Source organism: Morus notabilis, unplaced genomic scaffold (assembly GCF_000414095.1).
Source record: "Morus notabilis unplaced genomic scaffold, ASM41409v2 Scaffold370, whole genome shotgun sequence".
Lineage (NCBI taxonomy): Eukaryota > Viridiplantae > Streptophyta > Magnoliopsida > Rosales > Moraceae > Morus > Morus notabilis.
This window is the reverse complement of record NW_010358187.1, coordinates 58,724-75,575: the sequence shown is the minus strand read 5'-3', so window position 1 is coordinate 75,575 and position 16,852 is coordinate 58,724. Positions and strand designations below refer to the sequence as shown.

Genomic DNA, 16,852 nt, shown 5'->3' with positions numbered 1-16,852 from the left:
AGAAATTCCAGGATCTTGCGGGGTGAAAAGTGAAGCTCCTAAGGACAAGCGTTGGCGATATGGGGTGACGCTTGGGCGTGAAGTTGGTAGTCGGCGCAAAGAGCTAAGGACCCTTGGCGAGCGCCATGCCGTCATCCAGCACCACCAAGATTTTCATAATTAGTTTTTGTATTTTACTTTTTGGATATCGTTAAAATTTCTCAACCTTGACGTAACCAATTTGGATGTTTCTCATGAATGAAAGAATTTGGGATTATAGTAACAAAAGTTTCACGGGCGGTTTCTTTTTTTTTTTTTTTTTTTTTTTCCTTCTAATCATCTAATTTTTTTCTTCCGATTTGCTATCTATTTTCCTTCTACAAAACATAAATGTGTTTGCGTTGTTGGTTGTTGATACTCAAAATTTTACAAGATATCAGCTCGGCCCAGATCTAATAAACACGACTCTAGATATAGTACGTGAACTCAAGTCACGTTTCGGAGACTTTTATGTAGGCTGTGGTTTGGCAGGACAATAAATGTGACTGAGCCCATTTTATCCGGCATAATTAGATCCTTGGCCTACTTGGGGTGGCCTTGGATCTATAAGGGAATTATGATAACGTGAATTATGAAGAAAATTAGATAAGGTAAGACAAATTATCCAAACTTACAGTCACTATCTGTACAATCTTAGACCTTTGTGAATAATGTGGAATAGCCTGTTAGCCCATTGTCTATTGTGCACTATGATAAAACAAAATAACATTTTACCCCAACACTTCCTTTCTTTTCTCGTCCTTCTCTCTCCAGAGATCTACAAAAATCTTTCTTCCTTAAAAAACTGCAAAAAGACTGAATATACACAAATAAGAAAAGGCAAGCCTTCTGGCTTCTAGGCTGCCATTTCTCTGATCTCACCCAAAACGGCCACAAAACCCCATTGGTTGCTCAAAAAACCACTTCTCATCTCTTTGGCAAGCCCACCCTTGCGATCGACGAAAGCTACCATTAAATCATACTGGAAATGCCTTATCGATGTAGGGTTTTGGAGGGATTTTAGCCAAGGTCCAAAATCGTTGGAGGGAAAACTTCCCTCTCTTTACCTCATTCCTTGTCTATAAAACTAACGTTCAAGCCTCTCAAGAGGCAGGAAGAAAGCAGAGATCAAAAGTCCCATCCTCCTGGCTGGTGTTTCCTCCGGTTTTGGGTTCTATCAGAGCGACCGACAGAGAATTCCATTCTCCATAAGTTCCGGCGGAGTCCCTCTAGAACAAGTTTCTAGGCGTACTCCCCATTGAAAGTGGTGACAAAGCCCCCAAAACATCGAAACCCCCCTTAACAGTGGCCTAACACCCCCAAGACTGAGTTTTATCCTCTTCCGCACGCTACATCCGTCGGAATCGTTTTATTCACAAACGAAGAGATATGACTCCGTTACCCACTTAGAAGCTTCCTCCATAAACTGGTCACATTCCTCTCCCACACTATACGCCTACTTGAAGCTCCCCATCGAAACCTCAGAACTGGAACCGCAACAGATGTCGCCTTGGATACCGCTGTTCTCGGGGGCATCCGAGTTTAGCCTAACTTAGCCAGGGCCAATATCATCCTTCTGGCCGCTATCGATGTTAGGAAGCGCACTTAGAAACTCTTCGACTTCGTCAGACTGACGAGAGTATAGTCATCACAAACTAAAAGGGGCCACGAGTCCTCTACCTTTCACATCGACAGGCTCTCGCTAAAAGGGCCCCAACATTGGTGAAGCATAATTTAACCCAAATTGTTGACCGGTTCCACTAATTATATAATGTGCACTGAGCTCTTACAACAGGAGGTTGACACAGATAATGAGCACACATATGACTCTTTGAAAACACACCCCTACAATCGATGGAAAACTTCAATCAATCGAGTATAAAATATCTGTAAACCAAAGGTCACCCAAAACACCGTTGAAAAACACCTAAAGCATATGGAACATAAAAAAACAATCGATTTGCAGAAAAATAACCTACGTTATCAAAAACTTAAAATAAACAGAAGAAAACAAAACACAAAACCTAAGTGGTGGAAAATACATCGACGTTAGTCAACATAACCATCTACCACAAATGAAGATGAAAACTTAACATCACAGTGAAAAAACCTAAAAATGAGGCAGCCTACAAGGTCAAAAAAGCTAGTGAAAAGAGATCTAAATGGTGCAGGAGTCTCAGCAGCCAAAGCGCCATCAAGCCATCTCGTGGAGCCACCCATACTCGCCAACAGCCAACCCCCTCTCGACACGCTCTCTCCCAGGAGAGTCACAACACCTTGAGAGCTCAAATCTCGAAGACGCCTGCCCTCCCGAAAACTCACGCATTGTGAGCCACCCCCGACCATAGCGAAACCACATCCAAGCCCACAGCCACAACCACAAACAAAACCAACACCCATATCTACTCCGACGAGAGGGACAAAGCTCAAAGGCCGCTGCGCTGTCTGAAATCTAAAACTCGTGACGGAGACAGATGAAGTCTAGCGTCTTCCTCCCAATACCTCACCAAAAACCGATTACTTACATCAATTTCTAATGATGCTAGTTCAACATACGTATTTCTTACAGTTGCGTCTATATTTAATTAATTTGTTACGGCATTGGACAACACTAATATCCCAAAAATTATTCCCAATTTCTTGTTAGAATTATTTGCTCATATGTAACATGGAGCTAGCTAAGCTGTGAACTCTGTATTTTCCTCCATGGTTTGACCAATTAATGACGTGGTCACTTTCTTCTCTTATAAATACAATTGCTAGGAGAGTGTGATCCCTAAAGCTGTCTTTTACACTTCAATATATGTGTGAACAAGTATTATATATGTATCATATGTGTATATACATATTGCAAATTTTTTTTTTTTTTTGCTCTGACGTAAAAAAAAAAATAGTGCAAAATTCCTATAATAACATGATATTAATATTTGCTCAGAGTTTAGTTTTAGTACTTAAGATTGTACTAGTCTCGGAGACAATTAATTATAATTAAATATCGCTTGGCATTACAGTGTGCAAATTTGTGTCACGTTATAATATATAATCACACTATTCGGTACATGCTTCACAGTTTAATCCAACACCCGATATGGTATTTTTACCACTAGTTTATTGTTCTACTATAGTTATTACTCGAAATAACGATAGTTTTTAAAATTGATCCCGTTTTTATTTTTTACGTCTTTTGAGAAAGAAAAAATGAAAACGTTTTCAAAACGGCGTTTGGCTCAATAAAGACAAAAAACGGAAATGAAAACGATTTTTTAACTTAGTGTAAAATGAGAGAGAAATAAAAAATGACTTTTAGTCATTTTTTATTTTTTATTTTCGTTTTCTCATCTCTCGAGCAGAGAGAGAAAAAGATAGACATTAATGGGGTTTTTTTATACTAAAAATAATCTTTTGATAAAACTATTAAACGCATTTTTAAAAATGATTTTTGTATGAGATTGAAAACGTTTTTATTTTTATTTTTATACAAAAAAATAAAATCATTTTGGAACGAGTTCTAAACGCGCCCAACGTTTGTTTTCCTTTTTGGACTTGGAAATTAACGGTCGCTAGACTTTATTTGAAAAAGATGCGATTAGATTATTTCAAAGTTGTAGTCATCACAATTGAGGGCATGTCTAGAACGGTGTATTAGAACTCGTATTTGCATCATTTTAAAATACTATGGTGTTTGATAACTTTCATACATCATTTAATTTGATATAACATTCAAAATTAATACAATATGTTATGTGATATCTAATATGGAAAAAAACCACGTATTTAGTCTGTGGTGGTGTATATAATATGACTAATAAGACCGTGTTGTATAAGAAGTCATAACTTGTTCTGTTGATACGGTATATTTTGCCCATTGCACACTATCTTTGCTTTGTCTTTGACATTTTTTTACTTTGTTTTAAATGTAATGGTGCAGGATTATGAACCTAGTGGCAATACGCCAGTTAGGTGTGAGCAAGATATTCTGAGCAAAGGGACGATCGAGTCGCTTTGAGCCATGCCAATGGAGGCTCTTCTTGAGGAATTTTGAGAAAACCATTTATACGAGTCATTTGATGGCAAGGACTTGAAAACTGTATTGTTAAAGGGATTTCAACGTTAAGTTTAGGAGAGCTCATTGAGCAAGTCTATTAGGTAGTTGTAATATCATAGGTGTCTTCTTAGAGAGAGAATCTTGGATAGATTAATTCACTATAAGAAAAAAGAGTTTTTGCGACGACAAAAAGTCGTCGCAAAAAACCGTATGTCGTCGCACATAAAGTTTTTTGCGACTAATTCGTTACAAATAAATTATTTGCGATGACATAGTGTCGTCGTAAATGTATTTGCGACGACAATCGTCGCTAATATGTTATCGTAAATTTCTCGTGATATGATCCATTTTTGCGATGACATTTCAAATTGTCGTCGCAAATAATCTTATTTTTTTTTGCGACGACAAGTATAAAAAAGTCGTCACAAAAAAACCGAAATTAATTTTTTTTATAATTTTTAAAAAATGGCAATTAATTAATTTTTAATTAAACATTATTATGTTATATACTGAATAGAATTTATTAAGATACATTTAAAGTGAAATATAAATTAATATTAAAAACATTAAATCTAAATAAATTTATAAAATATATTATGAATACTACATGAAGTGCATATATAATGTTCAAAAAAACATAAAAGTCTAAATAAAGTGAAAAATAAAAAAGTACATATAACGGAACTAATCGTCTAAGTTTGCAGCATCGCCAGCATCTGAATCATCATCAGGACCGTTATCATCTGAAGGAGGCAGAGGAGTGTCTAGGTCAACTGGTTCTGGACAATCAATCGTAGGTAATTGGATATTGGGCTGCAATTTAGCCATCAACTCTAACACCTTCACCTGATTCTCATAAATTATTTGCGACGACATTTAAGTTATTAACGACAACATGATTATTTTATTTAACGGGGAGTAATTGCGATGACATTTGTCGTCGCAAATGGCCTTTATTGTTATAGTGTAAGTCCTTTTGAGTTGTAATCCTGTTCACTTAGTGGATTGTTTATACATCTAGGTGTGACCCGATAGAGTAAATGATTATTGAACTGCGATACCAACTCTCTTGTGTTCATTATTATTTCATACTCTTACTTGATTATTTTTACAATAAACGTCATAAACGACTAATCCGATACCAATAATTTCTTCTAATTATTCTCCAAAGTGAAATCATAAAAAGTTGAATGAGATAAAAACCAAAAAGAGAAGTGCGCTGTTAGAAAATTGAAAACCCATTCCCTAGTCTCTACAACACTCTTATTATGTGAATAATGCAAGAAACTTTGTAAATTGTTCCCTACTCCTCTAGTTCTACTAGCTAGAATAATGGTTTTGCCTCCAAACTTCACTATCCTACATTGGGACTACAACTGTTGAGTGGGAGATATCTTAACATATAGGCCCATTTAGTTTGCTAATTTGAATTTTAATTCGAGTTTAGATACGACTTTATGTGAGAATTTTTTTACTGTAGCAAAAAAGTTAGATGTGACTGTTTTTTAGAACTTTTTACTATAACAAAACTCAAATTTTAAACTCGAATCAGTAAAATGAACGGGACATAAAAATCCCCAAAACACCTGCCCGCACACCTGCCCACGTTTCGCCCTCGCATGAGGGCGAAACGTTTTTCTTGTGAGGAGATGGTACGTACCATTTTGTTCCCGTGTTTTTTTTTTCGGGTTTTTATTTATTTATTTTTTTGCTTGTTTTTTAAAACTTTTTCTCCCTTATTTATTTTTGGCCCCCTTTTCTTTTCTATTTGTTTTTGGGCCCCTTTTTTTCCTTCTTGCTTCTTTAATCTTTAATTTTTTCCCTCTCAAGTCTCACCCTCATTTAATTTTATTATTATTTTATTTTCTATATTTTTAATTTAATTTTAGTCCCTTTTACACCATTTTTTTCCAACTTTGTTTTTTTTTTTTTTTTTTGCTTCTCTTTTCTTTAAGTTGTTTTTTTGTCGCTTTTTTTACTTACTTTTTTGGTCCTGTATTTTTACTCTGTCTCTCACTTTTACTTAATCTTATCATTTTAGTCTCTCTATTCTTTTTTTTAGTCCCCTCTATGCGGGCCTATTGGCCCGATCCCTCTGCTACCAGAGAAAATCTAATAGGGAGAAAGAGAGAAATATGCTAAGACTTGAAATGAATTAAAATTAATAGGCCAATAGTTTACATAAGTTAATAAATAGGCCAAATTATTGTTTTTGTCCATAACTTGTCTGGTTATGAACCATAACTTGACAAGTTATTGTCCATAATTCACAGTTTTTGTCCATAACTTGTCTGACTATGAACCATAACTTGACAAGTTTGTCCATAACTTATCTGGTTATAAACCATAACTTGACAAGTTATGGCTTATTGATTTCTATAACTAAAAATTGGCATATATATTTTCTTGAGCTTTTCATATTGGCTTATTTTCTACTATTTCTGAATTTAATATAACAACATCTTTTGGTATATTAGTAAAATATGTAATAACCTTTTGGTTTCTCATATATTATCTTTGTTTTGCCTCTTACCCTTACTTAATCTTATCATTTTTGCCCCTGTTTTTTGTTTCTTCCTGTTTTTATTTGTTTTTAGATAATACAGGAATGGAACCTAGAAAATTACTCCCACGTGCCCTCAACTAGCATTCTAAAAGTATGAACATCAGATAGTAGCTAGTTTAGTTAATTATAAGATAACATAAAATTGAAAGAGATTTTAAACATAATAAATTAGTTCTTCATGCAAATCAAGAATAAAGTAGTAGCTACAGTTGCAAAATACGATCAAAATTAGGAGCACATTACTGTAATTCATTATTATTAATATTTAAATAATGCCAATAGAAATAAAGTAAGACTCCACTATACAAAAGCTTTAAGCTTGCTTTAAAAAACTTACTAGACTACTAGTGGTAAACCTTTTTAACCACTAGTGAATGACAAACGTATCTATTTAATCACCTCCCATACATTTAGAGAAAATCACATTTCTCTTTGTATGTTTGTAAATTTTCTTTCCAAATGTATGCATATATTTCTTTTTCTTTTTTCTCCACTGCTTTTAATAAAATCATGTATTTATACACCTAGAACGCTATATATAGTGGGAGAAGAAAATATTCTCTATTTGGTGGGGAATAAAATGATTTAAACGAACGCAGCTCATAGTAACTAGATGCACCTTCGGTCATTGAGGCATCGTTCACTTCACCGATTTGAGTTTAAAATTTGAATTTTGCTACAGGAAAAAGTTCTCAGAAATAGTCACATGTAACTTTTTTGCTACAGTAAAAAGCTCTCATATAAAATCACATCTCAATTCGAATTACAAACTCTAATTAGCGAAATAAACGGCCCTGAATGTTTTCTCATATTGAATTAAAGAAAATAACATTTAACAAAGAATGAGCTTATTTAGATAGAAGAAAAAGGGTGCAACACAATTTTAACAATAGATATTCTATTAACATTTATCAGGTTGGTGCAACAGTAAAAATATTTTTTTTTTCTCGTTTCAAAATGCGTTCAGGATTTAATATTTTATTGTCTTACTTTTAGACCTTTACTGTATGTTGTTCAGCATTGGCACAAGTGAAAATCGGGCCCAGTATTTTTCCTCGAAGAAAACAACTGATTATTATTATTATAATTGTTTTTATTTTTTTTATCATTTTGCTATATGGAATCAAAATCTGCATCTGTATAATTAGCATATACCGTGATTATTTTCCTTGTGAAATTGTTTTTTTTTTCAAAACAACTCTTCTGAATGTCAGGCATTTCTCAAAGTTTAAAGTTTGAAAAAATTTCAAGAACAACATAAAAGGATAACATTATTTTATTTATGCTATTAATTTTAAATTTATCATTTATACAATTAATATTTTGGTAGGATATCTTTCATATTATATCATAATATTTTTTTTTCAACATGATATCTTTTTATTCTATCAAAATATTTTTTAATAGCATAAATAATAGGACGATGAAAAACTATTCTTGTAACTTTCTCCTTTTTAGTTGACCAGATATTTTTTCTCTTGTTTTATAACCAAGTCAATAATGAGCAGTTTAGTTATAACTCCCGCCAAAACTTGCACTGTACAACAACTTAAACACTTCCATGTTCACTTAAATCCAATTGAATTCACCGTAAAAAAAAAAAAAAATCCAATTGAATTCAAATTCTTTTGTTTTTGGCAACCTATTCCGTATTTGAGGATTTTGTTTAATTTTTATTCACTCCAATTGAATTTAGTTTTATTATGGGTGAAAGAGGGAAATAGGTCAAGACTTGAGATAAATTAAAATTAATAGGCCAATAGTTTACATAAGTTAATAAATAGGCCAAATTACTGTTTTCGTTCATAACTTGTCTGGTTATGAACCATAACTTGATAAGTTATTCCCGGTTTTTGTTCATAACTTATTTGGCTATGAATCATAACTTGACAAATTTGTCCATAACTTATCTGGTTATGTATGACCTATTAATTTTTATAACTAAAAGTTGACCTATATACTTTCTTAAGCTTTTTATATGGGCATCTTTCCTACTATTTCCCTTTTATTTTTAGATTTTCCTGAACGGGCCGACCCGAATATCCCTTTGGACTGACCCAAACTTTAAACTCTAGTCATGTAGTTGTCGTTTTTTTTTTTTTTTCTTTAAACGACATATTATGTAGTACAAATGGAAACGACATACGAACGCATAAACAACAGTCAACAGCTAACACGTCGTTTCTAAAAGGGGTGTAGGGTTTAGTGTGGTGTCGTTCTCCCCACTAAACGACATCATGTTTCCTCTTCACTACCCAGAAGTCCAAGACATCCACCATTACAGTCTCTGAATACTTGATCAATCAGCACCAGTTTTCTCCTGAAGCTGCTTTAATAGCTTCCTCAAAGCATTCCGATTTGGTTCTTTCATTCCTCAGACAAAGCGGTTTCATATGGGCATATTTAACTTGTTTTTTTGTTGGATTTGGGAATTCTGTTTGAATATGGGCATCGGATTTTGGGAGTAGTCGATATCTTGAAGCAAGCTCAGTGACATTGGTGATCCTTTATGTTTGCAGTTGCTTCTCTTGAGTATGTTTTCAAATTGTTTCGAGTGAAAAAATCGTTTTAGACAGTTTTTGCAAGTTTAAATGAACTTGTTTGGTGAATTTAGTATATTGCATGTGAGGTGCTTGTTAAAATGTCTTGTTATTTTCTTTTGCTCTCCTTTGAGATTTATTTATTTATTATTATTTTTTTTGCTGCTTGGGGGCCCTTTGTTAATGAAGCTTTTTCCAATATATATATATATATATATATATATATATTGGTGACACAAAACAAAATTACATTTTGTTTAGGTTAGGAAGTCATATCATAACATACAATATATGTTAGTGTAAAACAACTAGTCTGTTTGGACTGTTTTTTTAATTTATTGGAGGGAAATGTAGTCCCAAAAAGAGAAAAACTTTGGATGTAATAAAAGTTTGATTCTATTGTCTAGCAGTAGTATTGATGTAGGTAAGAAAAAAATTTTGTTGATTGAATTTAATGAGTGATATGGTTAAGCAATTCAGTAGCTAGGGAATTAGTTGTTCAATTCGAGTTGAGTTCTGAGGATTGGCCTTGATTATGGCATATATCTTGATTAGTGGCCTCAGTATATTTGCTTAACATACTAACGACGAAAGGTTGGCTGGTGATTTGCCCTTAAGTTATTCTTTGGTATCTAAGCAGCATAATATAGAAAAAATTCAAATTGATATTGGATTGATTAACTTTCATTTTGTTTTGTTCTTTTTCACTTCTTTTAAGAAGGAAATAGTATTAAGTTAGGATATCCTTTTTTATTTTTTTTGAGTCTGATTATGGCAAAAACTAGTGATTGCTTGGTTTATATTCTCTTTGATCTGTTGTTTTTAGCTTTTTTTGCTCCAAATCAAATAATGATCTATATTCCCGAAAGGGTAAAAAAGTTTTCTTTCTGTAATTGGCCAATTTAGTTTCTATTAAAATTCCTCGTTTTTTGTTTTCTTTCTTGTGTTTGATGGATGAGAACAGATAGTGAATTCGATTGCATGAAGGTGGGATAAGATTAGGACCTTAAATGATGGGAGGGATTACTGAATACTTGATCTGTTTGTGCTTGATTGATGAAGAAACTAGTTCTTATAGTCATAGAATATGTTTAAACCGTGTTTGTTGTGTTTGTTTTCTTGATATATTTGGTGGAAAATGAAACTTGACAATAAAATTGAAGGGCTGAAAATTAAGATGGAAAATGAGTGAATCTGTGATGAATTGCTTAAGCCTTATAAGTTAAATTTATATGGTGTCAAATTAACGAGTAGTAGGGACAAGGGAGAAGGTGGTTCTACCACCTACAACCAATTGAATAGCAATAGAGCCACATAATTTTTACTCTGTTTAGTCCATCTTCATCTTCTTTATGTATGTAAGTTGTGCATAGGTTGTCTTTTTTTTTTTTCGTTCAGATTGTACTCAAGTCTTTATCTGTTAAACTTTTTCTAAATCTGATCCCCTTGATTAAGATTGATTGATTTCCATATTTTTTGCATTTTCCTTAAGTAAATTTTTAAGTAGACAAATGATTAACATATAGTCAAGGGCAGTTATCGGTTCAGTTACCGGTTCTTTGTTTCTTGTTTTATAGAGTTCCTGTCATTCTTTCACATTTTACATGTTAGACATATAATTAACGCATAGTTAATGTTATGGTATTGATGGTAATTGAGGCTAGTAATAAATTGTTAATGCTTATTGATGTGCTTACTTACATAGGCTGTATATATTTATATAGTTCTACTTGTATTTTCTAGAGTTTTGTGTTTGAAAATCCGATAATGGCTATTTTTTTTTTTTGAAACGACAATAATGAATAACTTGAGCAATTGTTCCCAGAAAAAAAATTTAACAATTTTTGCTTTGTTTTTCAGAATAACATGGGATGATGAAGAAGAGAAACCAAGCTGCTTATTCTACAGAGGATGTTACCAATTCTCCAACCTGCAAGGTCTGCACTCTTAACTTTTTTGTGTGTGCTTTGTCCGTGAAATCTGTCAAGTAGTTTAACTATTTGAATCGTTTGTATTATTTCACAAAAACCCCTAGTTCAGTGTGCCCGTACGGCCTTATGTAGTTCGAAAGTTCGTTAAATGTTACCGTTACCGCCATTGCCATGCTCAAACTCAAACTCAAACTCAGAAAACAACATCGCTTCTCTCGCTCGAGCCATGAGAACCTTCCCTTCTTCCGCTTGGCTTCCACAGCCGCTACCATGGCAGATTCAGATGCATTGGCTCCTAAATCCACCTCACAAACCTCCCCATTTTCACGTCCATTAGAACCCCGACACGTCATTTCTGCACTTCTCCTCAGCAGAAGTGTTTCCCAGGTTAAGGAAATTTATGCCAAAGTGGTCGTCAATGGAATGCTTCAAAATGTCACCATTGCAAACAAGCTTCTTTACATTTACGCCCAGCACAAAGCGGTCGGCGATGATTACGCGCTGTTTCGCAGCGTGGAAGAGAGTGACTCAGTTACTTGGAGTGTAATTCTTGGTGGGTTTTCAAAGGTTGGAGATTTCGTTGGTTTATTTGGAATATTTAGAATGTTGATTCAAAATGGTGTAAGACCCGATAATTACACATTGCCTTTTGTGATAAGGGTTTGCAGGGACATGGTGAATTTTGTGAACGGGAAAATTGTTCATGGCATTGTTGTGAAATATGGGTTGGAGTTTAATCGCTTTGTTGGGTCTGCGCTCGTTGATATGTATGCAAAATGTGGTGTGATTGAGGGTGCACGTAAACTGTTTGATGAAATGCCGAGAAGAGATCTTGTTACGTGGACGGTTATGATTCGTGCGTATACAGAGTGCGGTAACGCTTATGAGTCGTTGGGTCTGTTCGACTTGATGATGGAGGAGAGAGTAATTCTTGATAAGTTTGCTACAGTTACTGTCATTTCTGCTTGTGCGAAGTTGGGGGCTATGAATAAGGCCAGGCTTGTGCATGATTATGTACGCAGGAAGAAGTTTCCATTGGATGTGGTTTTGGGGACGGCAATGATTGATATGTATTTGAAGTGCGGGTGTATTGATTCCGCGAGGGATGTGTTTGTTGGAATGGTAGAAAGGAATGTTGTTTCTTGGAGTACCATGATTGCAGCTTATGGTCACCATGGGCGTGGTAGGGAAGCAATTGATGAATTTTATATGATGTTGAGGAGTGGGACATTGCCAAATGCAATAACCTTTGTTTCGTTGTTGTATGCTTGTAGTCATGCAGGTTTGATTGAAGAAGGTCTTCGGTTTTTCTCATCGATGTGGGAGGAGTACTCTGTGAGGCCAGATGTTAGGCACTATACTTGTATGGTGGATCTCTTGGGGCGTGCCGGGAGAGTGGACGAGGCCTTTGGATTGGTCGAGAGCATGACGGTAGAGAAAGATGAGGGGCTTTGGTGTGCTTTGCTTGGGGCTTGTAGAATCCATGGGCACGTAGAGATGGCAGAAAAGGTGGCAAATTCACTTCTTCAGCTGCAGCCCCATTATGCGGGGTATTATGTTTTGCTTTCAAACGTTTATGCCAGAGCAGGTAGATGGGAAGATGTCGCAAAGATTAGGAATCTTTTGGCCCGGAGCAGGCTAAAGAAATTTCCTGGTTGGACATGGATTGAGGTGGATAACAAGATTTATCAGTTTAGTTCTGGAGATGAGACTCATCCCCGGTCAAAGGAGATTTACGGCATGCTCAAGAACCTGAATGAAAGGCTGGTGTGGGCAGGCTATGTCCCCGACACGAGTTTCGTTTTGCAAGATGTTGATGAAGAAGGTAAGGTAAGAAGATTGTCTGCACATAGTGAGAAATTGGCTATTGCATTTGCACTTGTTGCCACCCCTGATGAAACTCCTATCAGGCTTACAAAGAACCTTAGAGTTTGTGGCGATTGTCACACGTTTAGTAAGTTTGTATCAGCCATTACACAAAGGGTGATTGTTCTCCGAGATGCAAATCGGTTTCACTGCTTCAAGGAAGGGGTTTGTTCATGTGGGGATTATTGGTAAATGGTAGTAGGCTTATAGTTTATACTCTAGAGGTGCGAAGTAGGAGAATTTAGCCATAAAATAGTTGTTTTTATATTTTTTTTTTGTCGTTTATACCAGTAGTTTAGATATACTTTTATCATTTGTCTTGGTGGTTCTTTGGTTTCCGTTTGATGTGTTAGCTATAAATTGCCCCATTAGTTATTGTAATTGATAGACTGGAGTATTTAGAATTTGAATGAGAGTTGAGTTTTATCTCTAGTTTTGTGGGTTTTCCCCTTGTGGATTTTCTTTAGGTGGATTTAGACGACCTCCGGGTCCCATCTTACATCTGGGTTAGGCCGGTAAATTCTATCATCTCTATTACATTACAGCTCTTCTTAACTGTAATGCCTTTTTCATGAGAGCAATGAAGTCAAATGAGTTATTTGGTTGGGGGATTCGTATCCCGATTTGAATCATGATTCATGGTTCGCTACAGTGTTTTCTTTAACAAAAAATACATGTAAATCAAAAATGGTTCTAATCTCATGATTCTAATCCATAAACCAAACGTTAGTGATTCATATGATTTTGGGAAAGCTCTGTATTTTTTCCCAAGCTAGACCCGAAGTCGTAAACAAGTACATCAACTAATATCCTTTGTTCATAGATTGGCCTTTTTATATAAAATAAACTTGGGAGTTGGGAGATTGTAACTTTATGTCCCTTCTAATAAGGGTGAATGTTTTTCTGCATACGCAAAATTGACCTTGTTTTTCTATACTTTAGCTAGGTTTTTTTTTTTTTTTTTTTTTTTTCACTGAAAAAGTTAGAGGGTAACAACTCTACAGACTAACACATTTTCACCAATAATAGAATTTATTAAGGAGTTTCTCATACTTTTATACGGTTCAAGCTATTCAAGATGACAAGAAAGACATAATTAGAAGGTGAAGGAAAAATCCTTTAATATCGATTATTGTTCTTGTTCTGTGAAATGTACTCATGTTATTTTTAAGAGAGGATTGGGATTGATCTGAAATTATAATTATGCTCCATGAATTTAACTAAGTTGTCTAACATATTCTATCGTGGGATTAAGCCACTTGCAATTCTTAAATTGGATTTGAAAATTTAGATATGAAAAATTTCTGTCAATTACAATAAGTGAAATTGAAAGGCTCTCTCTCTCTCTCTCTCTCTCTCTCTTTTTTGTATGCATGATGAACATCAATGGAGTTTGTAGATTATTTTTTTTAATATTAGATAAGTTTTGTATTTAAAAAATTCCAAGTGGATGAGCAAAATTGGAGAATCTTGGATTACATTTTCCCGGCTAATCGAGTAGTACTAGTTAAAATATTGGGTGCGTTTGAAATTGATTTTTATTTATTTTTGAAAATATTTTTGCACACCTTTTGAGGCACGCAGATGGAAATTTATTTAGTAAATATTTTAAAAACGAAAATAAAAAAAAACAGTACGAATGATTTTTGTGAATGAATTAAAAAACGGTTAAAAGTTATTTTTTCTTTTATGTTTTTATTTCTTAATACTTGTCAACAATGTTATAATATAGTAATTAATAATTATAATTAAATATGATTTCACTTTTTTATTATACTCAAAATAATTTCTTAAAAAATTAACTAAACGCAATTTTAAAATCAGTCTTAAAATAATTTTTAAAATAAAATATCATTTTTACTTTTATATTAAAAATAAAATCATTTTAAAAACATTATCAAAACGGCCCAATTGTTTTGCCTCCCGAACTTCACTGTCCAATGTGAGACAAAAGCTGTTGAGAGTTTGAGCCATATTACAAAAGTATAAACATCAGTATACTTGGTAGCAAGTTGAGTTAAGATAGTAGAAATTCAAAACATGTTGGCAGTTGCACCGTCATAGATTTCTCCTTATTTTAACACTCAATAACAACGTAGGAGAAAGTACACCCTTATCGTAGATTTCTCCTTATTTTAACACAATAACACTCAATAGTTGTAAGTGGTCAGATTTACGGTCCCAATATGAAAAGAGAAAAGTTGTGTCTTAAACCACGTGATTTTTGAAAAGTTGTATCTTTTTTAAAAGCAAATATATTACAAATTAATGAGATACAATCACTAATACTACACAAATGAATTTACATTACAAAAAAACTTAATCCTGATTCCTGACCGGTACTCTTAGTAAGTTCTAATGAAACCTCAAGGCAGTGGTGAAACTTTGGGCGGCGGGCATGCCCGATGCCCGAAAATTTTCGGGCACGGCGGGCATGTGTCATTTGCTGCCCGTTCGAGTATTTTGGTTGGGCAAGGGCTCGGGCAGCCCGAAAAAAATTCATTCCAGCTGGCCGCCGCCGGTGGAGAAGTCGAACTGCCCCCCGCCGGATTTTTTTTTTAAATTTTCCTGCGTAACCCGAATTTTGCCCGTTCCCGAATATGCCCGAAAATTTTTGACCGTTAGCCCAAATTTGAACCCAACGGATCTTTTTTGCCCGACCCGACCGCCGCCCAAATTTTGTCTGAAATTTCAAACCCCAACGGCTATTTTTTTGACTGTTGCTTGATTTTGCCCGGTTTGCCCGATACTCGACCTGAATGCCCGAATTCCACTTAGCCGTTGGAACTGAATTTTTGAGGGAAAATTTTTTTTTTCAAGCTAAAATTTTTTCTATAAATACCCTCCTCCCCCACCATATTCCTCACCCAAAAACTCACATTCTCTCTACATTTCTCTCAATCTCTCTCATATCTCACTTAATCTCTCATAATATCTCATAATATCTCTCAAATCTCTCTTAATCTCGCTTAAATCTCTCTCAATCTCTCTTAATCTCTCTCAAAGCGCTCTCAATCTCTCTTATTTTTCATAATGGCTTCTTCTAGTTATGGTGGTGATATTCCTATTGATGCCTAATTCAACATCGAAGAAGAGCAATTTTATAATGTTTTTCAAACGCAGGAATCACAAACTACGGAAAGAGTTGCTGAGGAAACTGTAAATCCGAGCCCTGGTGGACGTACTAGAGGTCGTGGATGTAATGGTGGTGGCACCGGTGGGCGTGGATGAGAGGCAAGCGGTAGTGCTAGTGCAAGTGTTGCAAGTTCTGAGAAGAAATACAAGCGCACCTCAGCAGTTTGGGAGCACTTCAACACATTCGAGAAGGTTGACAATAACGGTAACATTAAATACATAACTCAGTGCAAATATTGTGGTGATAAATTACAAGGTAACACTATTCACGACACTACACACTTGAGAAGACACTCTGAAAAGTGTCTTCAAAAGTAAGGAGGCGGAGCCGATCTCCATCAAACACAATTATCGTTTGACTGCCAAACCGGCGGTCTAAGTACGTGGAAATACAATCCGCAAGTTGATCGTATGGAAATGGCACGATTAGTAGTCACATTAGATCAACCACTTAGTTTTACTGAACAAAGGAATTGGCAGCGTTATATTAAAATTGTACATAATCCTAATGCACAATTTTTTCCTAGAACTACTCTTAGGAAAGATGCATTAAAATTATATAAATAAGAAAAGGAAGCATTAATCAACCTTTTACACTCTACTAGTGGTTGCGTTGCGTTAACGGTAGATATTTGGTCCGCCGTTGCCAACAAAGATTATTTAGCTATAACCGGACATTATTATAAAAGGTTTTGATTTGGATAATAGAATCTTAGGTTTTAAATGTGTTATAAGATCACACACTGTCAAT

The 16,852-nt window shown here is 34.8% G+C and overlaps 1 protein-coding gene across 2 annotated transcripts; it reads left to right on the top strand.

Moving 5' to 3' along the window:
* The first annotated feature begins 8,874 nt into the window (after positions 1-8,874).
* On the top strand, positions 8,875-13,355 carry LOC21400149 (pentatricopeptide repeat-containing protein At4g30700). 2 transcript variants are annotated; one of them, XM_010092205.2, is made up of 2 exons: positions 8,875-9,161; positions 11,030-13,355. In XM_010092205.2, the coding sequence occupies exon 2, from the start codon at positions 11,272-11,274 to the stop codon at positions 13,156-13,158; it is 1,887 nt and encodes a 628-aa protein (XP_010090507.1). In that variant the 5' UTR covers positions 8,875-9,161; positions 11,030-11,271; the 3' UTR covers positions 13,159-13,355. The 2 variants fall into 2 exon arrangements, with proteins under 2 accessions (XP_010090507.1, XP_024017524.1); XM_024161756.1 differs by lacking the exon at positions 8,875-9,161 and having other exon boundaries at positions 11,585-11,653; positions 11,769-13,355.
* The last annotated feature ends 3,497 nt before the right edge of the window (positions 13,356-16,852 follow it).